Source organism: Pelmatolapia mariae, linkage group LG23 (genome assembly GCF_036321145.2).
Source record: "Pelmatolapia mariae isolate MD_Pm_ZW linkage group LG23, Pm_UMD_F_2, whole genome shotgun sequence".
NCBI classification, from domain to species: Eukaryota; Metazoa; Chordata; class Actinopteri; order Cichliformes; family Cichlidae; genus Pelmatolapia; species Pelmatolapia mariae.
Genome location: NC_086246.1, coordinates 12,343,651 through 12,361,623, shown reverse-complemented (window position 1 = coordinate 12,361,623; position 17,973 = coordinate 12,343,651). Strand labels below are relative to the sequence as shown.

Below are 17,973 nucleotides of genomic sequence, written 5' to 3'. Positions count from 1 at the left end.
AATTCACCTTGGATTCAGCTCTTAGGCTGAATTTGAAAAAGATAGCCTTCCCCTGGCTTATCTTTGGCTTCGTGTTTGAAGCTTTTGCCCTTGAAATGGCTGAAAACTCAAATAAGGTTTGCAGCTTTCAAACATGTTATTTCATTTCAGTGTTTTTTGTATCGTAAAAACTCTGCATTCTTACAGAGAGAACCACAACAATAAGGGCATTAACCCATGAACTAGCATTCTGTGAGAGTGGGGAGCAAGATCTCCCCTTTGACAGGAAGAGACGTCCAGTCCGAGAGGTTCAGCCATCTTCCACAACCACCTGGTGGTAAAATGGAAAGAGGGAACAGAAAAGAGGCGCATAGAGAGACTACAAACCAAAACTACTGGAGTGAGGAGTCTTGAACTCCTCACTCCTTTAAATCTCACATTGCTGAAATAAAAAGGAACCAGATCTTTAGCCACATAAGGCCATGAATGATTTGCATACAATGCTGGTAGTTCCCTGCCAACTGTTTAGACATTGTGAAGCGCTCCTTCTGTCTTGAGATTGCAGCTGCCTTGCATTGTTGTACAAGCTTCATTAGAGGCTGAGGAATTACATTAACATGGTACGATTTTTCTTCAGCCAAAGACAACAGGCACAGATGTCTCTTATGGTGGCCTTTAGATTGCTTCTTAGCAGTAAGCAGATGGGGCCTGGTCAAACTGCATGTGATGCCATGTCTCACCACGCTGTTGCTAATGTAGCTGATCAACCTCTGTAACCGTGTTTCATCCAAAGTTCTGCCCCTGGCATGGAGTCTATGTGGACACACACACACACACACACACACACACACACACACACACACACACACACACACACACACACACACACACACACACACACACCAGGCATAGAGATAGATGTAACGAACGGTCAGGTGGTGATTTGCAGCATCTAACTCTCCCACGACTCTCACTTGTTCCGTTTCATTCCCCCTGCGATGTATTTCTCTTCCCTTTGCGAGTGTTTAAGGTTATCAATGTCCCCTCCGTCTCAGCCACACCACTGGTGATGTTTGGCTGATTTGCAGCTCGCCGTCTCTCAGACGCCGCCGGCCAAACAGAGATGCTTGCATTCACCGCTCGCGGCATCTTTGCCGCTTTGTCTCTTTCAGCTATCGATCGGCTTGATTTTCTGTTTAATGTTCTCAGTGAAAGATGAGATCCAATCCTCAGTATCAACAAAGGAAAGAGACGAGGATAGTGCTTCTGCTGGGAATTGCTGGTGGCTCTCTCATTGTGCCTTATTTTCTCTTTATTCATCTGCTCGATATTCCTCATTTTCCAAAGCCACTTGTGTGTCCAATGTACCTCACAACAAGACCTCACTATTGTCAGTTTAATAATAAATAAATTTTTCTACTTGGGTTTAGATTAGACTGGATACCATCTTGTTTTTGAAGGCCTGGATTCTCGGCGTACAGATGAAAACTAATAAAATACACATGCAATTCAATTCATTGCTAAGAAGTTGCAGAGAGATGCTATCCACTCCCACACACTAAAATCCTCCCACGAATCCTGACTTTCATCACCCTAAAATCTTTGAATATTGCATAGCAGCATAAATGAAACCAGAATTTGAACCATTGCTTTTACAGCTGTTGGATTTGTGTTGTATTTCTCAGTGTTTTAGTTTCGCCTTCAGTGTTTCTTACAGATTTACTTTCTAGTTGTGGTTGTGGCTGTCAGTACTCTGCTCTAAACCCTTGGTATAGCAGCACATTAAGCAGTAAGGGTGGCTTTGCAAGATAGTATCTTATGTCTTACAGTGTCTCACAGGTTAGAGCGGACATGGATAAATCTTATAACAGAAGCGCTGAAGACCAAACTTTAGCGTTTAAAAATCTAGCATCATCGGTCTTGACGTACCATTCAGTCTCACCCATTCTTGATGCAGTCATTCACCAACCAACTTTAATCTCAACTTTAATTTTTAAGGATTAATTTTTTGAGGATAATTTTATCTTTTTCTTTCTTTTTTTTGCTCCCAGTACCAAAGTCAAGTGGCACTATTCTGGCTCCTTAAAGCAAAAAGAATCTTGACCATCTGCAGTCAGTCCAGAATGCTGCGGCAAGGCTTTTAACAAGGACACGAAAAAGAGAGCTCAGTAGATCAGTTTTACGCTCATTAAACTGGCTTCCAGTACATTTTAGAATTCATTTTAAAATCTTAGTACTGACTTTTAAAGCTTTGAATCATGACGCTCCTGTCTATATTTCTGATCTTTTAGAACCTCACACTCCCTCTCGCAGCCTGAGATCATCTAATCAAAGGCTGTTGGTAGTTCCCCGAACACGTTTTAAAACCAGAGGTGATAGATCTTTTAGAGCGGTGGCTCTCCCTCCATCTTTACGTTGCCTGGATTGTATTTATTCTTTTAAACATCATTTTAAGACTCATTTATTTAGACTAGCTTTTAATTAGATTTGTGCTGTATGTTTGATTGTGCTGTTTTATGTTTATCTGTTTTATATTATTGTGAAGCACTTTGTGGTTTTTATCCTGTGAAGAGTGCTATATAAATCAATAAAGTAAAGTAAGTAAGGGTGTTGGCGATGACCCGATGCATGTTAAGAGTTCAGCTTTGATGTGGCATTCTTGGAAGAAAGTCTCACTCTGCTCTACTTCCTCCACATCTTGTGCGTACCTGTCTGTTTTAGCTTGACGTGGACTGAGCCTCTCCAGGACTTTGCCCACTCGCACATGATTGCACGTCAAGCACAGCAAACTTCTTCCACTGTGATTGTAATTGCCCTGTGTGCATACTTTCATTACCTTATAGTATCTATCGCAGCAAACTGTGTACTTAAGTTTGATTTTCAATGAACGGACATTCAAGTTTTGCCATACGATAGTCAAACTCGTGCCATACCTTTGCAAGCATGCCTGGAGTCACTGTAGCTGTTGTCAAGCTACAACCGGCAACCACACAAAACGCACCAATCCGCTCTTTCTAACAGTGCATTCGATCATTAGCAGTGAACAGCTGCAAAATTGAAGCACGTTGAAATCTGTGTCTCATGAATAAGATACTCCATGGATAACACATCTGACTCTATTAGATTAGATAAAAGGGAGTCATGATGGCCAGTTTTTTAAGTCCCTCCCCCCCAAAAAAAAGTTTACAGTTATCAAACATCAACATAGTAACGGCCTCTTTGGCACATAGCCCATCTGAAGGCTGTTTACAGATACAGATATTTTTTTGTTGTTGTGAGATCACATAGTGTAAATCCCCTCGTGTCGCTCCTTTCCCTCCACACTTTTATTTCTCTATTTCAGCCCTTTATCCCGCAGGCAGGCTTGTATGTACCCTTGAGGTCTTGACTGGGTTGAGTGGAAGGAACATCTGGGGCTGATGCGCCATTGGCTGCGACACGTGCATCCAACTTTTTCTTCTTTGTTTTCGTCTCTCATCTTACGACTTCCCTCTTTTTCTTTTTCTTTTTTTCTGCCCAGTGACTGTTTGCAGGGAATCTGCTAATTATGAAATCTGACAAACACTGAGAGTTTAACGGTGTGTTAGGTCCAAAACGCCATACCATATTTTTCTGCTTTTACCATTTCTAATTCTCGTCCCTCTTGTTTACCTTCAGTCTCTCTCCGTGTTTTTTTTCTTTTCCCCTCTTTGTATGCTGCCCTCTCTCTTCCCCCCCTACTTCCTCTTCCTCTGTGCCAGTTTTGCTGCTCTGCTGGTTCAAGCCGCTGCTCCGGCCCTATAGGAATATTATGTGCTTTGACTCCTTCCACCAAATATCAACCATTTCCCCAGGTATATTTTATATATTTTTTTTTATTTATTTATTTTTTAATAGACGGGTAAACACACACACACACTCCAGTTTTCATTCACTGCAGCTGCAGATTTTTCAGGATCCAGATGACAGAACAGAGCAGCAGGCGCACATGAACGCAGAGCTGATGCAATACAATCCTTTTTCACACAGAGACTGACGACTGCATTATCGCCCGTGCTTGTTCATATTCGGGTTGCATGTTTAGACACCCATCCACACACGACAGGAAACCAAATTTTCTGCATATTTTCCTGCATCCAGCTCCCTTCCTCTAAGGCCGTATCTTGCATTGTAACACCGGTCGCAGAGAGTGCATGTGTCTAGCAGTTGGTCAGAAACAATTCAAGGTTTCAGGCCTTGCAGAGGAAATGGAACATCTGCAATAAACTTGCTGCTATTTTTAGTCTAGTTTCTCAGGTCTGTTTAAAATCTGTCATCAAAACAGTGAATTCTTTGAAGACACAAGCCAGTCTTCACAGCCTTGCCCCTCTAACCACAATTGGTAGAAATCAGCAGTGGAACATTAGTCATAGCTCGGCAATGATGAGAGCTAATCACAGCTTTCTGGCAGCCCTGTGTCCTTGTGTCGCTTTTGGTGCAAAATCGGCATCGTCCTCTATTTTCGGAGGGAACAGCGAACCGATCAGATTGCTCAAGCACAAAAGAGGGATTGATTACAGACAGAGTTTCTGTTCTGTGGAACAGAGGAAGGGAGAGTAATAGGAAACTTGGTGTGGGCTGGATGTTGGGGTTACGTGGGGAAATTTGGACTTGGTTCTTTTAGCCTCCAGGACTTTGCAGTGGAACACTTGTGTGGACCAAAGGCAGAGAGACACATGTGTTTTGACCACTTCCAAACACGTGCCGCCTCGTATTGGGAAGCCCCTCTGGTGTGTGTGTGTTACCCTGCTGTGGTCCCTTCAGGTGGCAGCCTGGCCTAAAGAAATGGCTTTCAGTAGCTTTTGGGAGTTTCATTTAAGGGGTGCAGGTCAAGTTTTACAATGTACACAAACACTGTAAACGCAAAGCTGTCCGTAATCCTTCTATAGTTCTAATGTTTACATTTTTTACATTTTGGAGTGATGTAATTATTACTTCAGTTGTGTATTTTTGCGTATGAATGTTGTGGTTTCCAAAGTTTGAGTAGCTGAGAGTGTAAATGTTTCGTAGCTAGGGCTCGTGTAGCAGTTAATTGCCTACCTCTCTGTGTTATTCTGGGTTATTAATACGCTTTTAATAAAATGTAATTTCCTATATGAGACATTGAAAAACTGAGCAAAAACTGAGCTCGTTACACATGAAGAAAAGCTTGTGTACAACAAATGTAGGTAAATCTCTACCTACATTTGTTTAGCTTTTTTACTTAAGCAAGCAATCTCAAGATAATATTAAGCTGACTTGTCCTACCTATGTGTTGATTATAATAATATTTTTTGATTATAATAATATTTTTTGTCCATTTTTCTTTGAGGCAGTGGGTTTACACAGTTTATAAAAAATACATTAAATTTTACAGTGTACTCAAAAGTTAGGCTTAAACTTTTGTGTTTCTGGCATTTTCTGCTTTAATATACAACATTTTGTTTAATAATGTGAATGAATGTGTATTTGGTATATCCTGTACCAGAGGTTTTTTTAAAATGTTTTTTATTGCATTTAGATTTAGAATTCACTGAACGCTGGTGTAGTCTCCATAAACATACGCATCAACACATCTTTGTGCTTGTTGTCTTGGTAAATTTGACCATATTTAAAAAAAAAAAAAAAAAAAAAAACTAAGGACATTAGTATTATTATTTTGTACCGTTTCAGTCAGTGTTTATTTTTTCCTAAAGTTTATGTCTTTAATTTCAATTTGTATTTCTTTTAACTAATTGTTTTCTCACAGTTTTGAGTTGATTATAATAATCTTGATATCTGCTTCTCTTGGTGTGAGGCAACAGCAAGAAAAGGAAGTAAGATAAAACCGTTAGCGTGTTCCTTATTTATTGAAATAAAACTTTCTAACAGGTAGATATAATTGAGTTGACTTATTAGACAATTATTAATTTAACTGTAATGGAAAGGGACAGGTGCTATTAAAATATTTTTAAAGGGGAAGCTTTAAATGAATCAGTGTGGCTTTGATAGAGGGTTAGATTTCACAGGTTTAATGTTTAGTTTAGTGTCGCATGTCACTTCCTCATTATATAAGGTCACACAGTTTCCTCTCTTCTGTGTGAGCTCTGTCATGGATCTGTCTGCAGCTCTCAGATACAGATCTAAAAGTCACAGGAAAGTAAATGAAAACAGCAGAAAGGAACATTAACTGTATCACGTCTTAACGTGTCTGATTCCTAGAAACCCTTAAGGTCAGCCGGTGGCATCCGTAGCGTTAACTTGAACTTTAACTCCGCACTTGAACCCAAGTAGACTAGAGTAGTAGTCTACTTAGTAGTAGTAGTAGTAGAGTTAAAAGTGAAGAGCAGAAGCACTGTGAACAGGCTGAACAGGCTCATAGCCTAAGGAGGTGGTGGATAATCAGCTTTATGATAGGGTTTGTGTGAAGCCAGGCGAGCCAATGAGAGTCGAGCTAAGTTGAACTTGTTCGTAGCACTCCCTGATGACAGTCGCTGATCTCTCCACCTGCACAGCTGTCGATTCTCTTTGGTGACTGCGCTCGTCAGCCTTCCTCGTGTCTAATTGATGAGCTGCTGCTGAGATGTACCCTCGCTGATACCTCTGCTTCTTCTCGCAAAGTGCATCTAAAATTAGTGTTTCTAAGCGAGTGGATCAGAGGACACGGCGACAGAGGATATGCTGCACTTCTCCCCTCTGTAATTTATTTTTTTCATTTTTATTTTTCAAGCTTTTATCTCAGCTGTCACCATGGTGACAGTTAACGCATCATGTGCTTTAAAATTGCTCATTGCTCCAGCGTCTTTGTTTAGCTAATTGTATTGTTGAGAGTTAGATTCTTACCGTCTTGGATTTGCACAGCCCTTCTCTTTTGCATTCCAGTTAATTTGGTGACTTATTTGAGTCCCACTGACCAAATTATGCCATTAAAGCAGGGCCTTGGCACATGTCACGTTATCTGAGGGTTTTTAGTTAGGAACGCCTGAGAGGGAAATCATTGAGAGTGAGATGGATAGAGAGAATAACACAAACCACATATAACATAAACCAGATGTCTTCAATCCAGTTCTGGAGTTGTCAAATGTCAGATTACCTCATGGACTTGGACAAACACACTGGGACAGGGAACGGGGAAAAAAACCCCTCTGTGTCTGTTTGTGTGTAATATCGCATATTGTTCAGAGATGATGCTATTTAAGGGCTCTCAGATGGCCAACACTGTGTGCTGGGAGCTGGCTAATGGTGACCTCAGTGCTGTGAGCTCTTGTGTATCTTATGCAAGGTGGAGTGATCTCATCTGTTTTCTTCCTCTGGTTCGCTGTATTTTTATTATTGTGAGAAAAAATCTAGAACGAATAAATCCTTTTTGGGATTCATTTTCACTACAAAGGGTACAAAAGTGTAACCTTTATTTTGGCCTGACACACCCACCATTTCCTGCAAGGTTTAGCCAATCAGAAGAAAGCAGGCTTGGTTGGGAGGTATAGTCTTGTATGGGGGCGGAGTTAAAACTGCTGCCTATGAAATAAGGAATATTTTTGAACTGTGAATCATGCAAAGCAACTCTAGTAGAGTCTCTGTATAAAGAAAGGAGGTGAAAATGTACATAATATGCTTACGTTCAAGAAAATGCCTTTTATTAACGTGGACACATAATTATGTTATGAATTACCAGAATACTTGATGACAGCTTTAACTGACTTTTTCTGGTTAACTCATTAACTATTTACATATCTAACATACAACTTTTATTTTAAAAGCAAAAGTAAAAATGATAGTATGTTTGTTTTTTTGTTTCTAGCAGTTTTGCCATCAGCTCTCTGTTTGTATAGCCGTCCCTCACAGGGTTGCTTGTTTCTGTTAGAAATAAGCCAGGTTATTTCATAGAATTAGGATAAAAAAAAAAAAACAGCTTTGTGGGTTGTTCTTGGAATACTCTTTAAAGGAGTTTGTTGTTTTAAGCTCCATGCACTGTTTCCTCTTCCCTGCCTCTGTTTTGTGTACACTAGACTGAGGTGTGGTTTGCTGCTTGGCTTTTCACCTCAAATTGCCGCTTAAAGACGTCAGTCATGCTTCACATCATCCGATTCAGCGTCAAGCTGCATGACAGCTAGGAATTGTGAGGCTTATTTCTACAGAATTTCTTTATTTCTTTTCTGGTCAGTAAAGGCCCTGCTGATGCACCTCGACACCGTGCCGGGCGGGGTTACTTCGGCCATGCTTTTCCCTGCTTTAATGTGCAGCAGTAGATGATTTGTGCTGAAAATGATCGTGGTTCTCTGTGAAGCAGGTCATTTTGTCCGACCTAAACATCCCTGGTGTAGCAGAGGTGAATAACTAGGAAATTGCTCCTTTTGAGGCAGCACCACCTCTTCTACGTTTGATCATGAAAGGAACTATATTTAGGTTGTCTTTGGAAACGGCTTCTTCCACTTCATTACAGCTAGGAGAGAAGATTTGCCTGGTGGCGTTGGCGCTTGCTGACCAACTGGCTGAATGACAGGCTGCCTCTTCGGCTGTTTGCTTGGTTGGTCTGGTGGGTTGGTTGGCAGACTGACTGGGTGGATGAAATGACAGGAACTCGCTCTGTCTCTTGTGCGCTGCACAAGATGGCCCCGTCACCAAATAACAAATCACAAGTCACATTTGTTTAGCTTATTCAATACACACAGTCAGCAGACTGTGATTTACAGAAGAGCAGGGAACTCAAAGGAAATAAAGAAGAACGATGAAAAGAACAAGATACATTTCAAACGTAGCCCAGATGTTTTCACACAAGTGTGATCCTCCCCATGGGTTTGAGAGCTGCAGCTCTCTTATTTTTCATTTTTTCTCTTATTTGCTTTCCTCGTTTTTGCTTTGCTTTCATAAGATGTCATTAGGTTGTAACTCTGGTAGGTGAAATAGTAAGGGGAATTAGTTTATAGTGACTGCATATTTTAATAAAAGTTATTAAAAAAAAATAGAAATTTAGCTTCATTGTAAGGGCAATCACATCGCTATAGGAAGTGATGTAAATTTAGCATTTGGTCCAACCTTGAGTTTTAACGATATAAGTATTTTAAAACCAGGACTGATATTTGGTGATTTCAAAATCTGATATTCTGATGGGTCAGCCAATATTTTTTTCTTTATTGTGACAAATTAAACATAAACAGATTTCCACAAAGTGCATAAATTTTCTTTTATGGGCCATTATGCTAATTATGCAAATGCGGATATCAGCCGATAAATCAGTGGCTCTCCAGTCCTACACTGTCATTATGAAGAAAGCTTGATTCTCATGGTGAGTTTAGGCCAAAAGCAAAATAAACACCCTATATACTTCAGTACAGTCAAGGAGACTCTTACAGCAACTGGAAGAACTACTTTGTTCCAAAGTACATCTGATAACAGGACTTATCAGTAACGTAACGCACAGTGCTATAACCTTAACTCATAACACACAAGCATCTTACTGGCATATATCTTATATCTCTATCTCTTTATGGCTGTGTTTATATGCCCGTCTAATGTTTAATAGTTCAGACAGGTCTCCATTATTTGTTTATAGAAGGCCAAACCTTACTCTGGCTGTTTGTTGCTCAGCTCCTGCTGTCCTCAGAGACAAGAAGAGGTTTTGATTGTGTCCATCTTTTGTGAGATACTAGAGTGGCTCTCAGGCCTCCCACAGCTTCCCTCAGTTTTCTGCAGAGCAGTAACTTCACATGAATTGCCAAAAAAATCTTGTGCGTTGTGCTTCAAGATTACTGTCAGAAATAATGTATTTGGTGTAATTAGTTGGCCCAAGACAAAGAACTGTTATTCCGACTGGTTTGCTGTTGTACCTCTGTAGGAATCGTGGTAATCATTTCCTTATCGGGGGTGGTAACGGAGTCCAAAAAGTGAATCTGTTTGTGTGATAGTCTTTCTGACTGCTGTTTTGGTGTCTCAGCCCCACTAACTTTCTCTAGGGGCGTCTGTCTTTGGGTTCTGACACGTTCTTATGGAAAGCACCCAATTTCTGTCCTGCACTTCAGGTGTGTATGAAAGAAATGTCAAATCTTATCAGCAGAATGACATTTCATAAGATCAGAAGTTATTTTGTGGTGTATTACCATTACCAACATTACTAACGTTGACATATCACAATCAGGTATTTCTTCTTTTAAGCTTCTTGAAGGCTGAGTGGCTGTTCTGGCAGTAAATCAAGGCTATCATTGGCTGATGATGAACTTCAACATCGACGGATGTTGAAAATGATATTTATTGTATGTGATTGTGTTGCGCTGTCCTAAACTGTGTGAGTGTTAAATCTGTTCCACTGCAAATGATTGCAGCTACTGCTACTGTACAGCATTGATCATGTTGTTATTTTTGTGTGTGTGTAGATTACCCAAGTTAAAGTTTGACATTGATGAACCACAGTACTGAGGAGAAGGGACTTTGAGCCAAGTGACTCGTCTGTGGCTTTTATTTCAAGTCAACGTTTGACAGGATAGTAAACTGGTTTGGATGCCAGAGTAATCTTGTCAGATTTTACTTTCTATAGTTTTTCCCAGCACAACAAGAAAAGAAGCTACAGAAATCTGTCAATGAAAAAGGTTTATTCCATGACTGTTATGGTGAAAGTAAGACAAGCATTTTGACATGAAAATACGTAGTTTCAATTTCACTTCTACCTTGTAGTATGAGTATAGTTTACTGTATATCGTTACCAGTTCAGTATTTGTCAGGGAGCGCCCTGGGTTATAATTATTATCTTTATTATAATTACTTTATTACTTAATTACTTTATACTTTATTATAAAACAGCATAACTATGGGGGGTGAAGTTGACATCAAGCAATGATGAGCCAATTGACCCACACTAGCATCTTGCTGTGTGTCGAGGTAAAATAGCATTATTTTACTATTTATACATTCATTACTGTGACATGTTTTTACCTATGAGCGCACTTGTTATCAAATGCCACAGTCTTATTGGTCAGATCTGCTTAAGCTGGGCATACACTGCGATTTTCTTTCAGTCCTATATTCAGCTCCTGCTCAAACTATACGGTTGAATAGCAGGGGTTAGAAGTTCGTAGGTCACGATGCAGGGTCTCACACTATACGGCCCCATGCTCTGATGCGACCTGAGTGCTCACACTGTGCGTCCATAACATGAAGTGGTATGGATGCACAGTGCAAGAGACAGATTTTATAACACAAAATCTGTCTCTTGCTCTCCCTCTCTGTCTTTCTCACACACACACACACACACACACACACACACACACACACACACACACACACACACACACACACACACACACACACACACATCGCTTGTGTCCAGATCAAACGCTGCACTTCCGTGCTACTTTGTCTTTTTCATTTCCATCTTTGTGTTTGCGCAAACAGGTTAGATTTTCTTGTGACCATACGATTGCTGATCGGGAGCTGGTCGTGAGGTGTTAATCGCCTGTCGTTACCCCATGTATACTACACAATGCGCGACACACGATTAAGGTAAAACTCGGCCGATCCCCAAAACGGTTGCACGACTGAAAAATCGTCTCAAAATGGGCCAAAAATCGCACGGTGTATGCCCAGCTTTATTTGGATCAGAAGAAATCGGGAAAAAAATGTAATTTTGTTATAAAACATGAATCCTGCAAATTCATCCAGCAAAATTATGCGGTTGATGTAAACGACTGCATTAAGAACGGGTGAGTCCGAATACTTTAAACGCACAAAATGTTAGTGAGACTTTATGTTTAAATCCTTTCATCTTAAATACTTTTTAAACTAACTAACTGAGAAATTGACCTGAAAATTGACAAGTTAACTTTTTTGAGATTTGACTTCTTTGCCGTATTTTAATAAATATTTTCCAGTATTGATATCAAGTTTAAAATTCCAGGATCATGACAACCTTGGTGTATAGACCTCTGCATCCAAGCATATAGCAGCATGGCGGTGGATAGCTGCAACCAGCGTGTATATGTGGATGGTGAATTGGGACTGTAGTAAGAGAGGAAGTTGGCTTAAAATGGGGAATAATTAAAAACACACCACCTTTATAGCCAAGCGCTCAGCTTTGCTGCCAACAAGCGTTTTATTGGTTAATAGCTTACAGAAGATAAAACGCAAACCTGAAAAGACACTAATGGTATGTCATGCTGACTCGACCGGTTCAAATCTGTTGCGTACTCGAAACCTCCTCTTCTGCATTCCTGGGTAATGACTAAGGCAACGAATGTAAAGTTTCTGTAGATCTGCATCTAACTGTTGAGGTGTTCTTTGATATGATGACGCTCATTCCTCTGAAAACAAACTGAGCAACAGAAAGAGGTAGACAGAGAGAAAGTTTATTGATAGCAGTTGTTTATTGCGGCAACTTGTCAGTGCAAATACGCTGAGCCTCTACTCTGCCTTCCCCCTTTCCACCCACAGAAGCCTGACCCACTGCTGGAGCTGCTGATTAGCTCCATGCATACGCCTCCATAACGGCACGCAGCCTCCTCTTAAAACACCACTCGCAAACTCATTACGTCAGCCTGGCATTCACCTCTGAGCTTTTTATCCATTTGCCTTCCATTATTTATATTCTGGCACTAAAGGTCAGGGCGGATGACGACTCTGAATGACGATATCAGAAAAGATGATTATAAGACTGGGAGCCGTGCAGGCCATGCACGTTAATCCTGCAGGGACATTCAAATCAGTGTAGAGGAGATCTCACAGGAGCTCGCTCCTCCAACTGCAGCTTCTGGTTTTTATTCTTCTTCTACTGTTTGCATCACTGCAGCTTCAGCTGGTGCAGCTCTTGCCCCTGTGTGGTTTTTCGTTTTTATGGAGTTGAGACTACAGAGCCGAAGGTGATGCTATCGGATGACCATCATCCCTGACCGCAGGGTAATGGCCAGTATCCATTTGCAAATTCAAAAGACATCCAGACATAAAGTGCTGAGAGTGTTCTGCACTGGAATGATTGTGTAATTTTATTTCATTTCACACTGCGCAATAGGTCTAATGCAATTCTTGTCACATTGTCTGATGACTCATGTCATGGGCATAAATACTTGTGCAAAACTTCCAGTTTAGGTTAAAGTAAAAATCAACCCTTGTGATCTCTTGTTTTATTTGGAGCAGGAGCGAGTACAACTTCATCTTGTGGCAAATTCTTTTAACGCACAGCCTCAAAGCACTTTCAGTTCTTTTTCTTATTCGCTGGTCTGTCTTAATCAAGTTTCAAGTGAAACGATGTGATGAGTTCCTACTTTGAAATTACAGACACAAAGACGAAGCTCTCGAGTCGTCAAGCAGATGCTGTCGTCTTCGATTTGCAGAAAATAACTTTAAAGTAGCACGTTATTTATCTCACTGGCTGTTTCTGTCTGTTGAGCTGGACGTGATATTGACACAGTCGACGGGCCAAAATTCCCTTTATTTTGGCATCAGTGGGCTGTATTTTATTTCTACAAGCTGCTTTTGGCATGCGGCTGCACTTTGAGGTGGCATCTCTCACTTCTACAGAAAGTGGGTGAGTTGTGATGAAAAGGTCAGGTAAAATCTGGATTATATCTCTGTGCGTTCCAGACAAGCTGCTGCTAACTTGTTAACATTAACTATTATTTTGAAGTTGATGTTTCATTAATTTCAATGACAATTATTACAAGCCTTTTGCAGGGAACACATTCTATTTTCTATACAAAGGAAACCTTTGTGGGCCCTCCTTTCCAGTTTGATGTTTACATTGGACTCTACAAAGGTACCTTTGCATAGACCATGGTTCATAATAATCCTAGTTTGTTATCCTGGGCCTTGGTGCAGACACTCAGCTTGAAACAAGCTCACTTTCAGCCATCTTTCTTCTGATTGGCCACCTTTTGTACAGAAAAGGCTTGAACAGCTGGTTACTGGCTTGTTACCACAAGCTTCACTCACAAAGTCACACACATTCTGCAGTCCTGTCTTTGCACCTTAACACAGGGGCAGCTCAAGGGTTCAGCATGTTGCCCAAGGATGCTTTGACATGTAGGCTGGAGGAGTCAGTGTTGTATAAATAAAATTGCCACTGCCCCTGTGTATCTTCTCCCTCGCCACACCGCCAGCAGGTCGTAGCAGATGTTTGCCCCTCCCCGAGCCTGGTCCTGCTGGATGTTTCTTTCTTCACACACCCACCTCATTTTGGGCAGGTTTAATGATTGTTAACTACTATATGTGACAGAAAATAAGGAGAAGCATAAGAGGTGACATTTAACCAAAGCAAAGCTTTTTGAATTTAAACATTGTTTGTTATTGCTTCCTTATTATATGATGCTTCTTGTCCGTGGAGCATCACATCTAAAAAATTCCTACACTCTTTTGTATCTTTACTGCTTTCTTTCTTGTGTCACTTAGCATCTGTTTAAACTTGTTTTGTCACAGCTACCATCGTGTTCTGCAGAATAGCAGTAGCAGAAATTGTTGCGATTGCATTGCCAGTTATTACAGCCTAAGGATAAGAAGTAGTGGATAAACATCAACAAGATCAAAAATAAAAGCAGATTTTGTATCTACGTGTTTGCATTTAAAATTCTTTGTGTGTTGTAAAGACATCTGATAGGTCATTCAGAATGTAGGCAGTCGCACACAATAGCCCTAATGACCTACATAGTTTGTGTTTATGTTATGTTTATTGTAAGTATTATAATGTAAACTAGTTAGCAGTCAACAGAAGGGGGAATAAAGGTGTTGACAGTGTGATTGGAGCTAGAAAGATAAATGTGTGACACGGTTGTGTGTGGGCTTTGTGTACTCCACACATGCTCCATTTCCCCTCACAATTCAGACCATCAGTGTGAACTGCAGATGTTAATATTTGTGTCTCTATTACATCCAGTGTAATAGTGATGTATCCAGTAAAACAAAACAAAAAACCCCCCACACAGACAGATAAAGAATTCTGGAGCTGACTGACTCGACCTTATTGATTTAGTTTCTCTCTCTTTCTCTTTATCCAGACCTCCTAAACGGAGCCCAGGAGAAGTGCGAGCTGCCGCCTTTGGATGGTTTCCCTCACTGCGAGGGCAAGCTCAAGGTGAATCAAACATACAAACACACATTAAAAACAGGCCTCTCCATCCCACTCTCTGAGCACAGCTGTGAAAAGGAGGTTTGAAACATGTGAAAGACGAGCTACTGAAAGGAGAACTGCCTGCAGAAATTCATAGCGAACAGAAAAGAAAACAAATGACAGTGTAATCTACAAAACATAACCAGGATCTGGCTTATAGCTTCTACATGGACAGTTGACAAAAAGAGTTGATGCAGGGGCGTTAATTAGTTTATTAAATTGCATTAATAGTCAAAATATGAAAATAAAAGGTGTAATTTTAGGGCCAATAAAACTCTGAGCTGCAGGTCTGAAGTTTGTTAGGTTGGACATTAATTAACATGTACACCATCATAACGCCTTATTTTCATCAGCACAAAAACTTTGCATCATAGCACGGGGCAGACCTTAAAATGCTGATATGCTCGCTTTTCTTCATTGCAGCCATCACGTTGTCTTTTAAAGGCTTACAGACACAAAAGCTTTAACACAAAAACTCATAAAGCCTTCCAAGACGACTGAGTAAAGGTACATTTTTTTGTTTGGGGGTTTTTTCACAGGTAAAACAAAAAACATTGCGATTTCCGTAATGGAAACCAATGAGCAGCTCATTTTGAATTTGACCTGTGTTTTTTCTCTTTTTTTATTATTTATTAATGCTCATTAATAAAACGAAAGTATCTCTTATTAGATGAATTGATTGAATAATCAACAGCAGCAGTGTCGGTGAACCTGGTAACAAACTTTGAAACAAGCAGACGCGACACTAGTTTTATCCATACTGGAGGTGTTTGCGTTACATTTAATGTGATTCATGATGAATTTCAATGAAATCTATATTGCACATTTTTTGACCACTAGTGTAAGCAAAATATATATATATTAGGGGTGCAACGATACACAAAATTCACGGTTCGGTTCGGTTCGATACTTTGGTGTCACGGTTCGATATTTTTTCGATACAAAAGAATGTTCATGCTTTTTTAATTTGTCATTTATTAAAATTATAAATATATATTTTAACTCAAAAGTACAGTTTTTAAATTTAATGTTGCTGAAACGACAAAGTAATAAAAAAATAAATATCTCATGGAAAAATCCCTCATCTTTGGAAAAGAGAGTTTATTACAGAGAAATGGCTCTTTCCAAAATAAAAGCTATACTATACGCTTCTTCTGGGGTATACTCTCAGCAGCATATTAAACATATCAGGTCCCCATAAGGAGAATCATGTGCTAACGGCTGTCTAAATGACTCGGGTAAAGTCTGTAGCATGCGTGCTTGTTGTTTTTGTCTGCTTCCACTTGTCTTTACACTAGGATGATGTCGGAGTAAATGTGCAGTCATATTCATTGTGTTCCCACTAGTGCTGTCAGCGTTAATCTGAAATGACATTAACGCCACAACACGGCAAATCTCCGTTAACGAGCTACCGCAGATCGCCCCGTGCGTGGGGCTGGACGGCGTCAACACGTTAACGAGCAAACTGCGCTAACGCACTAGTTCCCACCCATGTAATTGAGCATTGCGTGGCACATCCGACATACTGTTTTACTTTTGTCCATGATACGCTTACCTTCAGGGTCATACTTCACATGAAGACCAAAATAGTTCCAAAGGCCAGGTCTGAATGAGGGTGGGGGAGGTTCAATTTGCCATGTAACAACGAGCTTAGCTTCTGTCTCGCTAGCTTGCGCTGCGCTCAGTGGATCTGCGCTCGACAGTGCAGCCTAGGCGGAGTAGTCGAACGCAGATCCACAGCATCGTCAGAAGAAAAGTTGATAAAATAAATTAAAAATTTTGTATTGTTCGATACACATGCGTACCGAACCGAAAGCACTGTATCGAACGGTTCAATATCGATACGAGTATCGTTGCACCCCTAATATATATATATATATTTAAATCCTGATTGCACCTGTAACTACGTAATCTTTATTAATGTTCCTGTAGTATTTTTTATTATTATTTAAAAGTAGCCTGTGGAGTATTCCTGTGAATACTCTCAGTGTTTCCTGCCAGATCATGGCCTTAAGAGGCACAGGTTACATGACTGACGTCTAGGAGGATTCTGCATACCTACCTGTGTGTTAATTTATGGGTGGCCCAGGTATTTGAGGTCAGTTAGTAATGATGCTGTTTTCTAGATTGAAATGGTGATGCACTGAAGAACCATTTATGTAACCCACACGTCACACCGATCGCAACCGATTCCCTCAGCTTCTTTTCAGCACCACACAACATCAGTCATCTCATATATAATGAGCCTTGTATTCTGTGCTCTACGTTTTTAATCTGTCATATGTTATAAACATGTTGCTGTTAATGAGGTAACACTTCTGACTCGCTAACAAAAGGAGAGAAAACATACCTCAGAGCCTGTTTCTGTAAATTTCCCTGGATCACAAGATAGACTGGGATAACTGTTACTCAGGTCAACTCAGGTCTGGGAAACACTTTTGTTGCTCTGCATTTTTATTACAGGAAAAATCTGCAATGCAGCTTGAAGCTGGAAACACCCACACAGATTTAAAAGAGCACCACCGGCTCATATTTCGAATAACTGTGAATGATTAATGAATGTTTTTTTTATAGTTGTTTGCATTAAATTACTCAGTGCATATATGTAGTTGTAATAAGATCTCTTATTACAAAAGTGCAGAGCCCCTAAAGTCCTGAAGGAGGATGCTTTTCATCTGGTGTGAACCTAATTATCTTGCCTGCACAGTCAGTGAAGCTAAAGCCTGATAAGCTGAGTTCTTTGCATTTTTTTGGTGGCTGGGTGCAATTAAATCGGTTAATTAGTCAATTATCTGGTGTACACAGGACAGCTAAATATTATTTTCCAAGGCGTCCAACAACTTCAGACACATAACAACAAGTTTTAGTTTGAACTCAGGATGTTATGCAGTGAAGTTCATCTTTGTCTTAAATCCTTTGCACAAGATAACTTA

At 40.2% G+C, this 17,973-nt stretch overlaps 1 protein-coding gene across 2 annotated transcripts in view; it reads left to right on the top strand.

Moving 5' to 3' along the window:
- Positions 1–17,973, top strand: part of mgat5 (alpha-1,6-mannosylglycoprotein 6-beta-N-acetylglucosaminyltransferase) — a 105,302-nt gene that overhangs the window by 34,350 nt on the left and 52,979 nt on the right. For both annotated transcript variants that reach the window (XM_063465800.1, XM_063465799.1), the window contains exon 4: positions 14,928–15,004. In XM_063465800.1, the coding sequence (XP_063321870.1) occupies positions 14,928–15,004 (77 nt within the window). The remainder of the gene's footprint in view (positions 1–14,927; positions 15,005–17,973) is intronic.